The following is a 14,699-nucleotide window of genomic DNA, read 5'->3' on the forward strand; positions in this document are numbered from 1 at the left end:
GTGTGTGTGTGTGTGTGTCTCGCTAGCAAACTTGCCAGTTAATGAATTCCTGTGTTAGGGGATCCAAGCACAACATGGAATTTATATGACAAAAAAAAAAGGACAGAGGTTTGGCCCATCACTGATCGTGTCAAAGGTTATGGGCACTGATTCCGGAGGAGGTGGCAATCAGAGGAGGAGGAGGGGAGTGGCTGAGGCACAGAGAGGACCGTGGAGGGAAGGTTTGGGAGAGGAGGAAGGAGAATGAGGCACTGCTTCGTGGATTAAGTGAGTGTGATGTAGGCTGAGGCCTTCTCCTTCAGTTGTCTCAGACAAAGATGACAGCTCCAGCTCCCTGTGCACGCACACACACACACACACACAGAGTCATGAATTCCTCATTTCAGACAGGTTCAAGTAAAAAGTGTAAATTAAAACCCCATGCTAAAACATCACATGTTGTGCTTGTACTGTAGCTTGTAGATGCTACTAGTTTGGTTTGAAATATTAATTAAACATCAACTTGAGACAGACGCGAGAATGTAACATATCCTTTATGTTTGAACAGTATTGTGCCTCTAATGTATTGTATTGTGATTTGCAATTAAATGTGACACTGTATTAAGAAATGTGAATTTTGATGTTTCTGAACGAGGACATGTTGGTGTAACAGAAAAGGACACAAGGGATAGTAGTGTAAGATAGAGGCAGATACACACAACTGATCCATTTTAAATCTATATATCAAAAGTGTTGCATACGTGGGAAGAGCATGACACTGTTGGTGAGAGTTGAACACAAGTGGCACTGCTGCTGGGTGTTCAGCCAAGTGACACTCTTGCCATGGAAACAGATTATCTTTTGGACTACTCATTTCCATGGCAACACCATCAAACATCCCGAGGCTGCCATTTTATGTATTATCTATATTATGCAAAAAAAGAATGAATGGTTTGACTGACTGATCATAGACACAGCACCATCAGCTTTGCAGACTCCACTTTAATCACAACAGAGATGATTAAAAGTAAACTAGTTTGACTGCATGACTGATTTGACCTGAGGTTTCACTCTCCTCTACTGACTGTGCTGACAGTTATGTTGTTTATTCTACTCAAAACAACATCTGCAGATGCAGGATTTAAACACTTGAGAGCCCCTACCGTGCAGGATTATTCAACTGTTTCTAACAGTTTGGTCATGAACCCAGGTCTCTTTGCTGTAAGGAAACTGTGTAACTACTCTACACATTATGTGATCCACATCTCTCCTAATTTGCTGAATTTGTTTCCATTGCACTTATTTGCATTCACTTTCTTTGGACACACCAACTTTCCACCTCCCTCCCTCCACGTACTATGATATTTCAAGACTTTTTTTTTTGAATTCTCTGTTTCCATTCAGTCAAAAATGTACGTACCCTCTGGTGGTTCAGACATGGGAGGACTCAGACAGTACATGTGGTAGCCTCTGTCACAATCATCACAAAACAGCAGCTGGTCCTGGAACAAAAGGGAATATTTAGATCAACAAAAAACAGCTTAGTGTGTCTACAACTGGAAGAAATGCATTTGTTGTAATATATAGGGGTGAGGACGTTATATATTGTATTTATTAGGTTATTTTTAAAGTCTTCAAACAGTTGTCCACTCAATCATTGAAAGGTCTTTTAAAGGTACAGTAGGCAGCATTTGCTGGCATTTTTGATCAATAATTTGGCAATAACCTTCCAGCATAATAATGTAAATAAAGCGACCTGAGAGAGAGACTGTGTTTACAGACTGGCAACTAAGTCTGGAGCGTCACAGGAACATTTGACCAGGACCAGGTCACTTCATCTGTCCTCAGGGATCCCATCATGTATGACTGTTCACACCTGACATCAAATGCATCTTCTGTGACCTCATATGACCTCAGCTTGAATAAAGAGGCAACCCCACCCTTTATCTGTTCAGACTAATTTCATTTATGTTTGCAAGAACAGAATCATTTATGTTTTTGATGATTATCCATGAGTGATAGAGAAAGAAAGAGAGACAAGCGAAGGTTAATAAGTTTTCTTCATGGTTTTTAAGCATCAGGGAAAAAAAAGACATTTCAATGGCAATCAGTGTTAACATTGTGGCAGTGGATAGAGGTCCTGAGGACTCACTGGGAACAATAAGATCTCAACTTAGCACGATCTGCGTGTGATTGGATCAAAGTTTTCTTTGAAGATAGAGATTTAGAGCTGTTTTATTCTAGTGTGACTAATTGTGCACCAGTATAACCCAAGTGAACAGACACCATCCTTCAGCCAGAGGGAGCCACTCTTGCATACTAGGGGTGTAAAGTAGCTCCTGAATCAGGGGGATTGCAGATTCTTATCAAAATGCTGCAAACACTATCAGCAAGACTGTTCAAAGAATTATACAGAAGTTTTGTTTCTTTAAAAAAAATATATCCTTGACTACGTGTGTAAGGTGTATTGTCTGTGTAGGTGTAGGTGTGTGTATGTGTGTGTGTATGTGTGTGTGTATGTGTGTGTGTATGTGTGTGCAGCCACATGTGTTAACATGTAGTATAAAGTAAGATCCTACATCGTTCTCAGACGTGCCACACAGGCTGCAGGACTTGCACTCGATGCACTGCCAGCGATAAGTCCTCACCGCAGCCGTCATGTTCACTGTGAACTGCAGACAGGATGGGTGGCCTGAGTGCACACACACACACACACACACACACACACACACACACACACACACACACACACACACACACACACACACACACACACACACACACACACACACAAGCATGTACACACGCACAATCACACACCCCCACAATGTTTTTTTCACTTTCTGTATTTTAAGGACAGTTCATTATCTGTCCATCACTTTGTTTTCTCTATATGTAACATTTATTCTTATTTATTCATTTTGTGTATGACAATATTACATAATACTTGAGGTCATTTATGGACCATATTGTTCTTTAATGTACATTAGTCATTAAAACTGTAGTGCGTAACATTCAACGTTTTCTTTCAGTTACTAACAAGCATTGATCAACACTGGAGCCACACCTGCAAACCTCTTCACACAGTCTGCATCTCAGATAAACTGAGCAACAAAACACATCATACGTGTCTCACAATAATCTCCTTTGGATGTACTAAATTATAATACTGTATATTGTAACAATGAATCAGAAATGCAGCAACTCAACTACATGTTTTCTATATATTTCCATAGTGATTTTAGTTGTTAAAACTCAAATGTATATATAACATAATTCACTCCCTCTCTGACCAAACACAGGTCACCAAACAAACGGCACTCAGCTGTGTTTGGAATTGTCATTTAATGTCTATATTTTGACATTCTTTTCTATGGATGTGCACATCATTGTGTTTTGAAGTGTGTTGTCATTTGAAAAATGTGTTGCTAAAGTATCATGTGTTGCAGGAGGTGAAACATTCATTCAATGTCTAACGCTTTATTTAGCGCGCCTACAGTCGAACTGGAGCGGTCGGTTTATTAAAGGAAAAGAGCAGCGCTACAAATAACGAGCGTACCTGTGTACTGCGTATGTGTGCCTCTGTTTTTGAAAGTTTAGCGTTACTTTAGAGCCTAGGTGTCAAACCCATTTTCACTGAGGGCCACATCAGCCTAATGGTTGCCCTCAAAGGGCCAGATGTAATTGTAAGACAGAATAAATGTAACTAAAATGTAAACGCACCCTCGGAAAAAGACGTTGAAGCACGGGTGATTTCTTCAGCCACAATAAAGCTAGCTTTCACAGCCGTTTTTGGTTATGGCTTTTGTGAACACATTCTGCTGCAATCGCAGTTTGCCTATTAATTCTTTGACAATTTGTTGTTTTTCTTGAAGGCTAACTTTGGCATAACTTTGGCACAAACATGTATTCGCCTTCCCATCTTTCTTGAAACTGCCCTCCATCTGCATCAATCTTTCTCTTCCTGGATATTTTGGGATCATTTGGGAATATTTCAATCTCAATTTCATTCGTCGCATGATGCATATACAATGATCCACTGCAAACTAGTGGCGGGATGCCGTCACTTCACGGGCAACACAATGGTCATGCATTGTGGGAAATGTATGGTCATTTATGGTCAACACACGCCTTAAAGCAGCATAGACCTTGAGGGCCACATAAAAGGATGTGGCGGGCCACATTTGGCCCCCAGGCCTTGAGTTTGACACGTGCTTTAGAGACAACAATCGGGAGTCACGTTAACATGACGACATGCGCATCTTTTTTCCGGTCAGTCGTCGTGGAAACGCGTTAACGCCGTGTTAGCGTGCCCAGCACTAGTGAAAAGTGATTCACAGTTTGCTCCACATGGTCTTCTTTGTGCTGCCTGTGTGAAGGCTTTTGATGATGTGATTTCTGTTTTAACCAATGCTTGCTTGCAGTTAAAAAACAACAACAAAAAAACAAACAATAACATCCATTAAATTCAAACCATTGTCAAATGAGTTCACACACAAAGCTGACAAAGTCTATCAGTCTCCACACCGCTCTGTTTTTTTCTCAGTAGTGTCTCCAGACTGATGGAGACAAAAGCAACACAGGCAGGTGAGATGAGTGAAAAACCCCTTTCTGCAGCATTTACACATTATATTGTTGTATCATTTCTGAAGACAGAACAAACGTTACGCACTGCAGCTTTAAGTGTCATGATATTTATTACACATGAATAAATATTATCATGTTAAAAATGTGGTGAGACTTTCATAATTACAGTACCACAGCAGGCCATTCAAAACATTATCAATTTATCCTCCTTTTATTTCAGTTTTTCCTGAAACTTTCTTTTTCATGACAATGGAAATGTTTGGTTGTTCCTCCTCCGCTCTTGACCTTCATCTTCATGAGAAGAGAACCACAGCGGTATTTGATCTGCATGCTTAAGCCCATTCACCACAGTGGTCACATACAGTTTTGGTTTCCCTTCTTTTCACGTGGGGGAAAAATGCAACATATGCAGTTCACAAACATTATACTGCAATCAGTGCATGCATTCATGTCTCCATAATAAAATAAGAATAACACAACCACATAAAAAAATGTTTGAACTCATGTCCAATAAAATGTATACATATAATATAATATAATGAAGGCTATCTTACACAGACAGTGATTTAAAATTTCATAAATGTAAACTGATCCAACAAGAAGTTTAACAATAGTGTGTTTCACCAGAAATGGTCACACTGAAATACCTTAATATTTAAATGTTAAATGTGAACATGAAATGTCATTCATGGCATTAAAAACAACCTTCATATGTAGATATAATGCTTATACTGGGAGCTGTGTGTCATTTATTCAACATCAATCATAACATTTCTGTTGAGTGCGAAGGAAACTGATCTTATTGTTTAAAATTTGAATTCCTGACATTTTACACCTGTCAATGAGCATCAGAGCTGTGTTTTCTAAAGTTGCAGTCGGGCTCGTGAAACAAAAACAAGCTCACAAAACATTATACCAAAAGGGTAATATATTTATATCAGCTGTACATGATTCAATGTAGATGGGCTGAAAAAAACACGACGACACTGGTATAACTTGCATGCAGAAAATACAAAATTGACACTCCACAAATTTAGTTTTTGAAACGTGTGAATCAACAGAGGACTGCCTTCCTCCTGCCAATCATCCCCTTCAGCCGTGCCCTACCTGAGCGTCCACAGTCTGCACAGGAGATGAGGTCCTCAGGACAGCCAGTCTTCTTTGAGCCTCCGAGGCAGAAGTCGCAGTAACCATTGGCGATCACTGAGCCGTCCGCTGCTTTCTTGGCTGTAAGAGGAAAAAAGAAAAGAACAGCAAGTGAGAAAAGTGGGGATTTTAGATTGATCTCTCGACAGCAAGAGAGCTTTGGAGAGGGAATTGTAACATAATCAACAAAGCAACGGCCACTGACGAGTGCTGAGAAAGAGAAGGCATCATGGATGTAGTACTGTACTGACAAAGATGTTAAGGCTTGAGATAAAAGACAACGATGAAAACACAACATCACCTTTGGCAGATTACACACCAATCCCAAATGGGCACAACAGTCTGTCTCTCTTTTTTTTTTCCACCTGTGAAGACAAGCACTGGTGCAGGTACAGTATATGCCTGAGCCTGCATGGGATTCTCCAAACCCCCACTCACCCAGGAGGTGAGAGGGGAGGAAGGAGGGACAGAGGGAGCCACCGGGAAGGAAGGAGAAGACAATAGAAATGTCTGTGTGTGTGTGTGTGTGTGTGTGTGTGTGTGTGTGTGTGTGTGTGTGTGTGTGTGAAGGGTGACAGAGCTGCTGCCATGCTGAGTACAGACACACCAGAACTCCATGTGAGGCAATTTCATGATTATAGCTAAAAAGTGAGAAATCCCCTTTGTCTGCTGTGGCATCTCTCTATCTGTGTGTGTGTGTGTGTGTGTGTGTGTGTGTGTGTGTGTGTGTGTGTGTGTGTGTGTGTGCGTGTGTTTCTCAGATGAAACGCACTGAACACACACGCACACACACAAGCATCATTCATCCTGCAGTCTCTGTGTGTGTGTGTTGACATGGGCAGCAGAGAGAGGTCATTAACCCATCCCTTAATGCTGGAGCATTATTTGACTGAAAATGGAGAGAGGAAGTGAGAGAGAGAGAGAGAAAGAGAGAGAGAGAGAGAGAGATCTGCATTTTCAAATGAGAGAGCATGTTTTTAGGGCTTGAAAACGCTGGTCATGTGTGGAGGCAGGTGCCTCTCGAGCAGACTTTGTTTTAAAGCTCAAACGGTTTCAGCCTGGGTCAACTCAGCCAGTGAATTGATTTCACTCTGCAGACACATCTGGCAAAGACGCTGTTTTGGCTAAATTCAGAATGACTTAAACAAAAAAAAAAAGGAAACCAATCACAAACCCCTGGCGTGGTTTACAACAGGTTTGTCTAGCAGCTTTTGAATACATCCAACATGGTGACCACAGAAGAGCAGCCTCTTTCAGTTTGTTGCTTCCATTTAGAGCGACTCGCTCCACGGAGCTCCCCCAGGCAAAAGGAGTTAGACGACATTATTAGATAGTCATCACTTCTAGAAAACTACAACAAGCAATTTAATTGCACACAGTATTGGTTGTATCCATGTCCCTTGGTCAAACCTCTTGGAAAATCCTACATCCATTCCAGACTCAAATGAGATTAGGAAGCAGTGTGGTGTTAGCCAGGCTAGTGTCGGGGTGTTGTTTATCACATTTAAAATGATCTTAAATCTTATCTCAGAATTTTCTAATTAGCACTCAACACAAACGTGAGTGTGAGGAGAATGTACTCAGGTATTACACCATAGTTTAAGGGTGGAACCAAGATTATAGCAGTTCTTTCAACATGGCAATACCAGACATCACTGAATCTGTGTAAACTGGGGAGATATGCTGTGTGTGTGTGTGTGTGTGTGTGTCTGTGTGTGTGTGTGTGTGTGGGGGGGGGGGGGGGGGGGGGGGGGGGGTGTGTGTGCGTGCACTGTGTGTGTGTGACATTCAGACCTGGAGTCAAAGCAAACTCCTTTTTTTTCTTCATTTACCGCTCAAATATATTGCTTCTATCTTCGCTGCTTTTATTTGGGCTCACTGCTGCTGATTGGTTCTCACAATCCCTGGTGGGATAAATTAGTCGAGCACACATGAGGAAACACCCCCCCAGCCCCCCCCCCCCCCCCAACACACACACACACACACACACACACACACACACACACACACACACACACACACACACACATAAAGCAGACATACACAGACAAAGATCACATGCTGCCTAAATGTGTGCCTGGACTGGAATAAGTTTAGCTATAACACTGTGTTTAGTCTGTGCAAATGAATGTAAGTCAATGCAGTGTCCTCAGAAGAATAGTTGCACATTCTGTGTGTGTGTGTGTGTGTGTGTGTGTGTGTGTGTGTGTGTGTGTGTGTGTGTGTGTGTGTGTGCGGCAGGCCCCAGAGAGTGAATCAGCAGGTCCTGATGCTGCCTGCTGACCTGTCTGTGTGGAGGAACCATCAGTGATTAAATGCCTGTGGCCATGTTTCAGAAGCCGCCAGCAACCACAGACAAACCATCAGAGGCTCAGGGAGGAATGAGGAGAGAGAAAGAGAAAATAAAACGGAGTGGGCTAATGAGCAAAAATAAAAGAGATACGTATATGCCAGGTTGGGGGGGGGGGGGTCCTGAAATATGGCGATTTCCTGCTTTCTCTTCTCCCCTAGCTCTCTCGTTACCTTTCCCGCTCCGTCTGCCCCTCCCTGTTCAGTCTTTACTTGCTTCAGCCACCCTCCTCCCCTCACCCTCATCTTCATTTTTTTGGCCCCATATCTCCCTCCTTTACCTGACCCTCCCCTCCTGTTCCACACCCCCTCCCTTCTCTGCTCTCCTCTTCCAATTACCAGGAGGAGTATGAGCAGAACCGCACACTTCACAGCTTTCAAGTGTTGGAGAGAGATCCTCCTGGGAATTATCCAGCAAGAGATGAATCCTGAAATGCTCCTCACCCCTCCTTCTTCCCCCAACACCTACCCTTCCTCATCTTTTCCTCTGCTCTGCTTTATCATTTTTTTTTCTCCCGTCTCATTTTCTCTCCTCTCCTCCTCCATGTTGCTCCATTGCCCTCCTCTTTATATTCTCAAATTTAAAGAAGTCCCTCCTCAATTATAATGAAATAATTGTGTATTCACACGTTTTATTTTATTTCTTTTATGCTAATATTGTTCTTGCTGTGTTCAGAAACAGTTGGTGTGGTTGAGCTGAATTCACAGTCTTAGAAATCTGATAATTCGCTGGGTTTGTTTTGACTTCACTAAATAGGAAAATATTCCTAACCCATAAAAGCATGTGATCGTTCAGTTTTGCCATAGAACATTGGGCATTCGTGGTTTTCAACACAAAGCTATAGAATTAGATTGTGTCAATTCTATCATATCATCAAACAACAAAAATAAAATGGGAAGTGAATCATTCAAAATGATTGTATTTTGGTTTTTTTTAGGGATGGGCTGATATGACACTCAGTATCAGTCGTGGTACAACACTGGTCAAAATCACTGGATCAGATATATGAGGATTAAAAAATGTAAAATCTGATACAATCCAAAAATCCAAAATTATAGTGTGCTTCGGTATTCACAGATATGCACTGTGTGCAAATCAGATTTGTTAAAAGTTGTTAAATGTCCACGCCTGTGCAGTCAGTACAATTTCCTGATTTTTTACGCAAATCTGATTCCAACAGCATTTTAGCTGAGTCATGCTGTGGGCTGATTATATCTTCTTTTGGCGAAATGATGTCTTTGAAATAGCTTGGAATGATGATCATAAAATGTGTTTGCAACAGCTATTGAAATGATGTCAGTATCAGTCGATACTCAAGTTTGTGACATCCATATTATATCACCCCTAACAAATAAGAACAAAACATGTCAAACATCCAAGTTAAAAAAAAAAAGAACACACTTGATTTTACTGGTAGAGGCAGTAATAGATCAACAACTTTGTGTGCTGTGATGTAACCATCTATCACCCATAGCAACATCAGGACATCCCAAAGCACCATAAACACACTGATGCAACACACCTGTGTATTTATCCTCCACATGAGGGTCAACTCCAGCTGACATAGGGCAAAAGGCCAGGTGAACCCTGAACAGGTCACCAGTCTCACAGGACCAACACACATGCAGAGAGGAACAACCATTCACTCTCATATTCACACTTTGCTGTAAGGAAACAGTATTATCTGCTATTCTGCTGTGTGGCTCCCAGTGTATTTACATAGTTAACATATTGTGCTTGAAATAATGCTTGTCTGATGTAGCTTTTACACAAAAAACTGTTTTTATGCAAGGAGCCAACATTGGAAGACAACAGTATCTGACGCATTTAAAAATACAAATCACATGTACTTTAACATTCCTGACTATTTCTACAGCCATTTCTTCAAGTTATAGAACTGTTACACACTGATGTTACATGTTTACAGATATTTGATTATTGGGTCGACCAAGGATGGAGTTTTCTGGAGTCAGAGATGAGTTAAGTTGAAAAGCTTTATTGGAAGCAGCTCAGATAACTGTTAACATAAAACTTTAAAGAAGGCAGAATAATATGTTTTTCTCTTACAAACTGATGTCACAGACCAATGTTACAGACAACTGTCACAGACTGATGCTACAGACAACTGTCACAGACTGATGCTACAAACAACTGTCACAGACTGATGTTACACACTGATGCTACAGACAACTGTCACAGACTGATGTTACACACTGATGCTACAGACAACTGTCACAGACTGATGTTACACACTGATGCTACAGACAACTGTTACAGACTGATGCTACAGACAACTGTCACAGAGTGATGCTACAGACAACTGTCACAGACTGATGCTACAGACAAGTGTCACAGACTGATGTTACACACTGATGCTACAGACAACTGTCACAGACTGATGTTACACACTGATGCTACAGACAACTGTTACAGACTGATGCTACAGACAACTGTTACAGACTGATGCTACAGACAACTGTCACAGACTGATGCTACAGACAAGTGTCACAGACTGATGTTACACACTGATGCTACAGACAACTGTCACAGACTGATGCTACAGACAAGTGTCACAGACTGATGTTACACACTGATGCTACAGACAACTGTTACAGACTGATGCTACAGACAACTGTTACAGACTGATGCTACAGACAACTGTTACACACTGATGCTACAGACAACTGTCACAGACTGATGCTACAGAAAACTGTTACAGACTGATGCTACAGACAACTGTTACTGACTGATGCTACAGACAACTGTCACAGACTGATGCTACAGACAAGTGTCACAGACTGATGTTACACACTGATGCTACAGACAACTGTCACAGACTGATGTTACACACTGATGCTACAGACAACTGTTACACACTGATGCTACAGACAACTGTTACAGACTGATGCTACAGACAACTGTTACAGACTGATGCTACAGACAACTGTTACACACTGATGCTACAGACAACTGTCACAGACTGATGTTACAGACTGATGCTACAGACAACTGTTACAGACTGATGCTACAGACAACTGTTACAGACTGATGCTACAGACAACTGTTACACACTGATGCTACAGACAACTGTCACAGACTGATGTTACACACTGATGCTACAGACAGCTGTTACAGCCTGATGCTACAGACAACTGTTACAGACTGATGCTACAGACAACTGTTACAGACTGATGCTACAGACAACTGTTACACACTGATGCTACAGACAACTGTCACAGACTGATGTTACAGACAACTGTCACAGACTGATGCTACAGGCAACTGTCACAGACTGATGCTACAGACAACTGTCACAGACTGATGCTACAGACAACTGTTACACACTGATGCTACAGACAACTGTCACAGACTGATGTTACAGACAACTGTCACAGACTGATGCTACAGGCAACTGTCACAGACTGATGCTACAGACAACTGTCACAGACTGATGCTACAGACAACTGTCACAGACTGATGCTACAGACAACTGTTACAGACTGATGCTACAGACTGATGTTAAAGAATACTGTTACAGACTGATGTTACACACTAGTGTTACAGACTGAGACAACTAACAGATAACTGTGACAGACTTATGCTACACACTAATGTTACAGACTGCTGTTACGGACTAACAGACAACTGTTACAGACTGTATAATTCACTTCATTAGGCAATCAAGATCTGGTGTCTCAGTCTTTGTCCACATAATCGTACATTTACTATTCGATACAACCATATAATGAATTATCATGGTATGGAGGCTGAATCTGTTTTGGTAGAAATGTTATCATAACACAGAAATGTGGTCAAAGGTCGTATCTATCAACCACCTGACACTGACACTCTTTATTTTAATGATTGAATACTTTAGAACACGGTTGTCAAACTCTATTACAGAGGGACGGTAATTAAAGCATATAGATTAAATAAAGAAACAAATCAGACCTCACATTTGAAATTAAAGATGTTAAAATATATTAGTGAAAGCAATTGCTACTTTTTTCATTAAAAAAAATTAATTGATTTACCCCTGGAATAGCCTCAGATGTATAAATATCATCATCAGAGTTATATGGACATCAGCTCTACTCATCAGCTGTAAATATTATGCGGTAAATCATTTATAAATTATCTATTGATTTGACAAGTTTTAAATAAGTTTGCACTCCCCTTTTTTTTTTAAAGCTTCCGTAGAGTGTCCCTACTGCACATATATGCGAGATATGGAGGTCTACTTACATACATTAATGTGCATGAAAATGTCATACATTCAAACCACTCAAAGTGATTTCACAGTAATATCTTTCGTTTGAGCTTGTACTAGTTTGTTTTAAAGTAAAACTTTAAAATCTGTGTCCAATTGCTTCTGTGTTTTTCAGCCGAGAGCTCCTGATTCTGAGGAGTCTGGGTCAGCAGCCTCTCATCTAGCAAAGCTTGTTTTCTGCTAAAGGACAGTAGGGGGAGTGGAGACAGCCCCCAATCTCTATAACCATAACAGAATCTGAAGCTGTTAAATTAGGGTAAAGATCCTGCTTGGTTCTACTTTAATCTATCTATCTGTTATTTGCATATCTCTCGAACCAATGGTTCCGATTAATTTCAAACTTGACAGGTGTCTTGCTATGGGCACAAGTAAGTGCCGAGCCAAATTAGACTTTTGGAAAAGGAATGAAAAGATATTGTTAAATATATCAATAAAAGAAACAATCTTGGTTATCACCGCTCTACTGTAGCCACTCCCCCTCTCACTCACCCAGCACTGTGGGCTACCTGAGAGGATAAGCGGGCCTTTTGGCAGAATTGAATCCATGGGTAAAAAGTTTAGCGGTCCTTGAATGCAGTGTGCCTGCATTAAAATGAGTCAGCAGATTTTGCTAAATGTGATTTGCTTGCAATACTATGAGTCAGCAGATTTTGCAACAACACGCCAACAAACACAGGTATGGAGTGGCTATTCAAACCTTGTAAAACATGATGTGCAATAAACTGACACTTCAAATAGCCCAGCCTACTTTGTACAGTCTTTAGACTTCGAATAAACAAACGGCAATTCCGACTGCAAGGGCCCAAATTTAAACGAGCAATAATAGTCCCGAATTTAAGGGCGTTTCAGAATCCCAAACATGCAGAGCACAGCCAGCTACGGACAACAAGTGGCAGACAGAATAGCATCTTGACATCGCATTAGCCTACAGACAAAAACTGCACTGCACTAGTAAAGGTACATTTGACCATTAACAATGAAAAGGGTTGTCCTGGTTACCATCACAGAAACACAAAACCGAGTTCATCAAGACCATGGCTCGATGGTGATTAGCAGAGAAACCTTGGAATGTGATTTTTTTTCCACCTTTAGTGTATATGTTTGTCACGATTACATATTTCAGCAAACACTAGTGAGGAGAGGAAAGAGTGAGGATGGGGAGGAGAAACACATGTGGAAGAAAAAGAGAAGGTAGAGGATTTCAAGAACATATTAGGCATGAGTGTGGAAGTGGGAGAGGGAGAAGAGGAGGAGGATGACGATGGGTAGGTGTAAAGGGGAAGGAGACAAAGCACAAAAAAAAAAAGTTGCTCCAGTTGAATCAGAGCAGCAGTGGGTGAAAACACACACTCTGCACTCCTGTCGACTCACTGCTTAATGAGGAGAGCTTCTCTGGAGCAGCACACACGCGCACGCGCACACACACACACGCACGCACACACACAAATACAATGACAGTACAAATTCACAATTCACTCACTCTCTCTCTCTCACTCATACACACACACACACACACACACCACAGAAACACATACAGATGAAATAAACATACCTATAGCCCCACTTATACTTAACCGCACGCACACACACACACACACACAGACACAGACACACTACGTTGGTCTACATAGAATTGAATTCCTTTGGATAGCCAAACTAAAGCCTTATCTCTACCGTTAACCATAACCAGATATTGCCTCACCCTAACTTCTAGGATTCTATGAGGACTACTGGTCCCGACGAGGTCCTTAAGAGCTGTACTGTATTTCTGTATAGACATAATCATGTATGACGATTTAGTTTAAAGTTTGAAACAAGAATGGCTTCTTAGTCTAGTGACATCTAGCGTCTTTTCAGAGGGATTTTAGTTACTTTTCATTGACAGTAGTTAAAGGTAAAGCTGTCAAACAATCTCCAAACACAAGATAATGAATGACTGCAGAGAGAGAGCTGGGAATGTGACGTCATTTGGGGGTTTTGAGATTTTCCCATTCTGGGAGATGTTTTCAAAAAATACAGTTTAAGGACGCAAAACACCGTCTCCTTGTGGACAGAACGCCTGTAAAGCTGTTTCCGGGTGGACCTGCCCTCAGAGAGGAAGCAGTCACATAGAAGCCTTCTTTCACATACGAAAAGTCACTGCCATCCTCCCCCACCTTCATCTCCTCACTCTTTCTCCCATACTCTTCCTCTCTCTTCCTCTTTGCACTTTCATGCATTCTCATTATTGCAGCTGCTCTCTCTGCCTCTGATTCAATCTATTCTCTGTGCTTCATTGTGCTCCATTTTTTCACTCCCCTTTCCTTATTTCCTCTCTCAACCTTTTTTTTTTTCCAATGTGGAAATTTGAGCTCTTTTCTGGAATCA

At 41.2% G+C, this 14,699-nt stretch overlaps 1 protein-coding gene across 1 annotated transcript in view; it reads right to left on the reverse strand.

Annotated features, from left to right (window-relative positions):
• Nucleotides 1-263: 263 nt before the first annotated feature.
• Nucleotides 264-14,699, reverse strand: part of dpf1 (double PHD fingers 1) — a gene marked incomplete at both ends in the record, with an annotated part of 54,017 nt that continues 39,581 nt past the window's right edge. Inside the window, 4 exon segments of the mRNA XM_083887199.1 lie at nt 264-334; nt 1,400-1,481; nt 2,559-2,671; nt 5,674-5,793. Of these exon segments, the coding sequence (XP_083743325.1) occupies nt 264-334; nt 1,400-1,481; nt 2,559-2,671; nt 5,674-5,793 (386 nt within the window).

The sequence above is a fragment of the Microchirus variegatus genome (genome assembly GCF_963457635.1).
Source record: "Microchirus variegatus genome assembly, chromosome: 3".
Lineage (NCBI taxonomy): Eukaryota > Metazoa > Chordata > Actinopteri > Pleuronectiformes > Soleidae > Microchirus > Microchirus variegatus.